This window comes from Plectropomus leopardus, chromosome 11 (genome assembly GCF_026936395.1).
Source record: "Plectropomus leopardus strain MGB_pleo_1.0 chromosome 11, ASM2693639v1, whole genome shotgun sequence".
Classification (NCBI taxonomy): Eukaryota; Metazoa; Chordata; class Actinopteri; order Perciformes; family Serranidae; genus Plectropomus; species Plectropomus leopardus.
The window spans coordinates 17,339,749-17,346,598 of NC_142186.1; the positions used below are offsets into that span (position 1 = coordinate 17,339,749).

The following is a 6,850-nucleotide window of genomic DNA, read 5'->3' on the forward strand; positions in this document are numbered from 1 at the left end:
ATTGGCTATTAACAATGATGTAGCCTACATGTCATTTGTGATGGCACCACGCAAACTGAAACAAATTGTTCACATTTTCTTATAATGACCTGTTACGAAATATATGCCTAAGGTCGGTTGTCAAGGCAGGTCTTTCCAAAAATAAGTTCAAAAGAGATGTTGTTGACCCTCGTGAGCTGATGCCAGACAGACAGTGACAGCAGGGCCTCACATGCCAGAGCACGTGTGCTTCCCCCATCACTTACCATCACAGTGGGGGGACAACTATTCAGATCATTGAGTAATATCTCCATGTAAAAATACAACATTACAAGTAATGTCCTGCATTCAGTAGTTCAACTGAGACGTTTGAGCTAAATATAGGCTACTTGTATCAAAAGTAAGTAAGTAAGTACTCACAAGGCAGAAAATTTATTCCAGTGGTTGTTGTTTTATGTATTATTACATAACTAGCACTTTTGATGGTATAATAATAATAATAATAATAATCGTTTTATTTAATTCTGAGCTTTCGGTCTGTCAGAACAAGTCTGCTCTGATGAAGGTCTGACAGACCGAAAGCTCACAATAAAGTGAAGTACTGCATACAGGTTAGTGTGAGGAAATCCTTTTACAAATTTGGACATTTTGATGTTTCTACCACCTTGCTCAAACATCCTGCATGATCCTCGGTAAAGCTAAATTTAACCACTTAACATTTTTGCTGATTAGTTTAATCTATGACAGTAAAAGATTTTACAAGCTGCTTTAATGATTTGTGTATAAAATCTCCATAAGAGATTGTACATTATTTGTAGGGAAGTGGCTGCTTTTTTGTTTGTTTTTTTAGTTGCACATATTCTTCATTGATCCTCCCTGAGTGACACACCTTACCTCACCTGACTACATGTTAAATAACCATATTTCACCGTTTCTGGCTATGATAAATGGTGCACTTTTTTTTTTTTTTTAAAGAAAACATACTTTTCAAACCCACTTGCAGGTTTTGAAGTTCTGGGGGTATTTAGAATAAATACAAAATAGGACCATTTAAAGTTGAATGTCTCCTCTATGCCAAATTTAAAAAAAACAAAAAAGCATAACTCCCTCCCCAATACTTAAATTATCATTTGAAGTACCTCCCTCATATTGCACTACCCTCTTCCCTCTCAAAAAAATAACATACACTCCCCTCGTAAAGTATTTTTTGCTAAATTAAGTTAAGTAGCCTAATATGGAATGGAATACCTAAAAATTGTACTTAAAGTACTTCGAGTACATGTGCCTAGTTACCTTTCATCACTTCACTCAGTACACTCGCATAATATGACACTCAGAAACATTGTACAATGTTCATGATGTGAGCAATGTCCAATGATACTTTAGTTTCCTCTCTGTGATCCGTTTTATTAAGGGAGTCCCAGCATCATAAAAGTACATGCTGATACTCCTGACTTGTTCTTGGCACACTACAATGAGGTCAGCACTTTATACGGCGGGCACATGTTCTCCCTGTTAGTAACGTAAAACCTGTCACTTAAACTTTGACTGGAGGGGCTAAAAATGGCACAGATTATGTTATGACTCATATAGGATGATAGGGAAGTGGCGACATTTGGGGGATTAAGTTATTGAGTTTCACAACAGGCGCCAGTGATTGTCCAGACTTTAGGAGCCTTCTGTAACAATGCAAAATATTAGGAGTATATATTGAGTAAATTCCTTTTCTGCGAGTCACCAAACACAAAGCATATACAGAGTCATACACCCTAGAGGGATAATGATTTATCAACATGAGAATAAACTTATTACTTGCCATGTCAAATACAGTACATGGAGTAAAAACATTGTAACTTGGAGGCATTTGGGATTTTTTTTTTATTTATTCATCATTCATACACACGTAAAAATAGTTCAGGGTGCACAATCACACATAAACTAACTCCACAATGAAGTCAAGGGAAAAAAACAGTTTGTTGAATCATGTTCAATCTCCAGCTTCGTCATTAGATACTGTTAGATACTGTCATGACAGTTAATATCGTCTGCTAAACAAGATTAATTAACCTACTCTAAAACCAAAGAACAAATGCCTTAGCAAGCACAAAAAAACATATTTTCGAATCCTACAGCATTTATCTTTTGAAGACGCAAGCGATTACTCTGTTAATGTTTTTCAGCCATTAGATTTAGCTCCAGAGACCAGACAAATCACCAGAATCGCTCACTGTAGTTAAAGAAGGAAAATTCTTTGGTCCATTTTAGTGGATCATTAGTTATTTTCACAAGACCCGACGTAGAAAAAAGTCTCAGGGAATGCCCAGTGGAATTGTAAAAGAGAGGTAATCTCCCACCTCCCCCCACTCTGCTCTGAAGTGCTGGAAAATAGTAATCCATGTGGTGAGGACAGCTACCCATAACAGCAACCCCAGTGCTGACCGCTTCACATCTAGATGAGAAACACACAAGAGACAGTTAGTTGGCATCAAAATAATGGGCAGCCAGCTACAGTACTGTAAATCTTAGGCCGCCATAGATTTTTTGTTTTAGAAAAATTGTTTATTGCTTAGTCTCTTTATGAAGATACAAAGAATACAGAGAACATGTACAATGTTTTAAAATAGTAAAAATGTCAAAACAAAATGGCCTCTTATGACTGAAATTAATATTTAGTGTGAAACATGGAATCATACAACCATAACAAAATGTAGCTCAATCAATATTGAGCTTTGGACGTGTCTTGAATCCAACCTGGTGTAAACACACCAGAAGATTAGTATGTAAATCTCATATTGCTTAAGAGTGTTCAAGACATGCTAAGTGGAAATGGAGGTCACACTAAATATTTGCAACTTAAGCCTGATGAGACAGTTTTATTCTGAAATATTTGCATTTTTAATACTGTATACCAGTTGTATTTTAGTAAAGAGACTACTGAGAAATAAATATGTATGGTCATTATAATCTTGCTAAAATAAAGCTCAAAGTGGCCTACGACTTTTGCACAGTGCTGTATATCATATCATATCATATTCTAGATTTTACCAAAGCTTTCTTTAAAAAATAAAGTTAAGAAAATTGCAGTTATACTGCTCAACATTGTTTTATAAAGTACAACATGTGTTCTGCATCAAGTGTCATTATTGGTACAAATGTATGTAGGTATATATTTTGTTTTTAAACCACAACAAACTTATTACAGGATCATTCACAGTCGTAATTGTTCATATGACCAAAGCACAAGAATAAATGTCTGTTAATGTAAGCTAGCCTGAAATTTGTGATGCATTTTTTTTTCTTCTTTACAGGTTTAAGCATAAGAATGGATCACATGAATATTGTGATAATTCTCACAGAATATCATTTATAGGTATTTGTATTTCGACACACTCGAGTATTCAAAATCACACAATGAGTTACATGTTTTTTCTCCTAGAGCAAAATCCCACATCCTTCCCAAAATGTTACACACTGCTCCTTTAAGGGAACGTCCAGCAGCTTGACCATGATTGAACAAAAATGCCCATATGCAGTTATGTAAACGGAATGTAGAACATTTGCTTTGAGGTTTTTACAGGAGGCCTGGGCTGTTTGAAAATGTAATGAGTGAATGAATTGAGTGTTAGATTCCTGAAAGAAATTGAATGTGAACATTAGCTCTTTCTGGAAGCAGAGTTTTGTTCAACTTGAATAAGCTAGTACATTTGTAAAAATCTTTGGTGTCAAAAGAAGCAATTTGGACACTTACAAGTTTTGATCTGCAGCTGTTCAGTGTAGACTGGCTTTACAAATGCCTCCTTGAAGAACCAAACTACATTGACCAGCCATAGGAATGGCAGAAATGCAAAGCCACCTAAGAAAAAAAAAAATATGTTAAAAAACATCATCAATAACAATACTACTGACAATTACCTCTTAATATTTTAGCAAATCTACTTAAGTTGTTCATAAAATAAGACTTTGTAAATCCCACACCAGCGAAGCTCACAAGTTACAGCAACTCAAGAGTCAGAAGAGAAAAAATGACTGAGGAAAAAATAAGGATAAAAACATGACAAAAATTCAAATTAGATTTTTTTTTTTTTTAAAAAAAAGGATAAAATAAAATACAATTTATAAATACTGAATAAACCTTTCATTTATACATTTACTGTATGTCCATGTTTGATAGTTTTGTAAGATAACTGTAATACACGCTTTTGCTGCAAAGCATGGGTATAAATAACTATTATTGAACAGAAAGAGTTAAAATATTACACAGGATGCCCAGGTATGTTACACATTATAAATATAAAGCATATGTACATGGACACAGGTCAATATATTCATATAAATATTACATAGTACAATTATGATAAAAACAAGAATTACACAGTGTATGTATGTGTAGCATATATATATATATATATATATATATATATATATATATAGCATTCAATATTAAATGAACATATTCCACATATTACATGCTTTGGTTTTCAGTCACTGCAATTACTATTAATCTATCATCATCCTCACTATCATCCAAATGAGATGCACGGGTGTTTTATGAATGTATATCTTATGGAGGCAGGTGTTAACACAACTTATGCATACCCAGCATTTTAGACACTTCTCCTGTCAAGATGTATATTTTAAGTACTCTCACCTAAATAATATTTCCGGCACAGGCTAAGTTTCTCTTCATTGGGCAGTCGTTCCAGGTTCATTGTGAATTTTTGAAGCTCCTGCATAAGAACAAAACAAAAAAATTATAGAAAAGAACTACCTCGACACAACACCCCAAAGACATTAAAGTTCTGTGACTAAGGATTTTGTCTCCGTGTAACACGCGAACATTTACTTGTCTAAGCATGTCTAAAGTAAGTGAAACAGCCAGCTGACCTATTTGAGTTGTCAGATGACTCGAAAGTCGTCTCAGGCTAAAGAAGTTAGCATTTCATTAGCTTAGCAATGTAACATTTGGGTGTTCCGACTGCAACAAACCGCCGAGGGAGTAACTCAGATGGGTCTGGGTGAAGTCCTTTTACAATATTTCTACTGAACTGGAACAATTTACTGGGATAATTTACCTGGTATCAGTAAGGCCAAAAAGTCAGAGATTCGTCGCAAATTAACTAAAAGGGTACAATAAACACTTCCCTCTTCTTCTTCTTCTGACTTCTGGATCGCAGTCTTCTTCGTCTGTCCTCTTTGTTTTTTAATGCCAACACCCGCTGATCTACACTGCATACCGCCACCTACTGTACCGGACATGTAGCGGGTCTGCCCCTGTGCCTCATGTTTGACTATTATTTTATAGGCTAGTTTATTTACCTCCCATCTAAACCTTGAACAGCCTACATTATAGGCCTACATCCGCAGAATCAGTGACTCATTTTAAATCACTTCTTAAAAACCATTTTTATAGACTTGCTTTTATGTGATCTCATCTATTTTTATTCATCTATTTTAGTTTGTCTTTTAATGTATCTTTTCTTTTTTTTTTCTTTTTATCTGTCTCTCATGTTTATTCTTTTATTAGAACTATTATTTCTGTGTTTACTGCTAATATTTTTTTTAAATTGTATTCACTATTATTGATATGGGTTGTTGTTGTTGTTTTCTTTTGTAATTATTTCTCTCACGTTTAATTCTACTTTAAATTTTGTCTGGCCTTAGTTTGGTATTACTGTTTGGCTGTTATAGTAATGTTGCCTCTGCAAGAAACCCTTCTTGCTTCTGCTTTGCCTCGTTTGTCAAAGCACTTTGTAAACTCTGTTTTTAAAGGTGCTATATAAGTAATGTTATTATTATTAATATAAGTAGTAGTAGTAGTAGTAGTATCATTATTAGTATTATTACTATTATATCCAGTGTGGAAAATCATCTCTCTTAAAATGTTCACCTAATAGTGTTTTTCTTTTTCTTTTCTTTTTTTTTTTTTTGTTTGTTTTGTTTCTGAAAGCTTTAGATAAATTTGATTTAGAAATAGATTTAGAGATAAGAGTTTAGAGATTATTTTGTCACATATTCTGTTCCCACTCACTTGGTTTCTTACACTTAAAAGGAATTATGTTCTGTCAATTAATAATATCTTCCTCTTTTTCATCATCAGCTTCCTCTGGTGTCATTAAGGAGGCATACTGCCATCTACTGTACTGCAGTCTGTATAGCCAAGGCACTAATCAAAACAGACAGCTGAAACTGTTTTTTCTTTATTTTTGCTCCATGTTCTATAATCACTATAACTGTGTTGATTCATGATTGAGACTTTCTCACCATAGGCTTGTTCACTTGTATTATTAAAATAGCATTTAATTTCAGAGCCATCTTAGTTTTCAAGTTTATTATCATGGGAAAGGTTTTAAATAATTAGGACAAATTTCCAACTCCTTTCCCATTATCCTGTATGGTTTAATTCTCCACTCATAGAAACTGGTTTGATGCTTAGGCTAACGTAGCCTATCTGATCGTCATTAGGTGGTTATGTAGGCTACTGTATGTTGTTTACAGGAATCTGCAAGATATAGCAACTCTCCTATTCCCAGTTCTGACTGTTGAACAGGATAATAAAGGCCTGCACTCAGTTGCCGAGTCTGTGATGAATCTTACAAGCCTACTTTCATGAAGGTTAAAATGATCATCTTTGTCTGTGATTTAACATTCTTGCAAGCACATGTTGGACTCGTATCTATTAAGCATTTATAGTGTTTGGCAGAAGTTTGCCTGGAGGACTTTTTGCAGAAAGGGATTTCTCAGTTCAAGTTACAGGAGGAAAAAATTGTGGTTTGAGTGAAAATGAATAGAACTGATAAAAGACATAGGTGTTGATTTAAGAGGGGACACAGGGAACAAGCCCCCCTCAATATTTTGAAGATGTGTATTTGTC

The 6,850-nt window shown here is 34.4% G+C and overlaps 1 protein-coding gene across 2 annotated transcripts; it reads right to left on the reverse strand.

Moving 5' to 3' along the window:
* Positions 1-1,838: 1,838 nt before the first annotated feature.
* On the reverse strand, positions 1,839-5,208 carry psenen (presenilin enhancer, gamma-secretase subunit). Of its 2 annotated transcripts, none has more exons than XM_042490562.2 (4): positions 5,052-5,208; positions 4,628-4,706; positions 3,728-3,832; positions 1,839-2,428 (listed from the first exon to the last, which is right to left on the reverse strand). In XM_042490562.2, exons 2-4 carry the CDS (start codon positions 4,686-4,688, stop codon positions 2,289-2,291), a joined length of 306 nt encoding a protein of 101 aa, XP_042346496.1. In that variant the 5' UTR covers positions 4,689-4,706; positions 5,052-5,208; the 3' UTR covers positions 1,839-2,288. The 2 variants fall into 2 exon arrangements, with proteins under 2 accessions (XP_042346496.1, XP_087940251.1); XM_088084125.1 differs by lacking the exon at positions 5,052-5,208 and adding an exon at positions 4,864-4,997.
* Positions 5,209-6,850: the final 1,642 nt, after the last annotated feature.

What these genes read in the sequence shown, in the direction of transcription:
- psenen (XM_042490562.2), bottom strand. Translation starts at nt 4,688, where the DNA reads ATGAACCTGGAACGACTGCCCAATGAAGAGAAACTTAGCCTGTGCCGG. An exon ending in GTGCCGGAAATATTATTTAG is followed by an intron (nt 3,833 to 4,627) that starts GTGAGAGTACTT and finishes TTTTTTTCTTAG; the next exon opens with GTGGCTTTGCATTTCTGCCA. An exon ending in ACAGCTGCAGATCAAAACTT is followed by an intron (nt 2,429 to 3,727) that starts GTAAGTGTCCAA and finishes TTTCTCATCTAG; the next exon opens with ATGTGAAGCGGTCAGCACTG.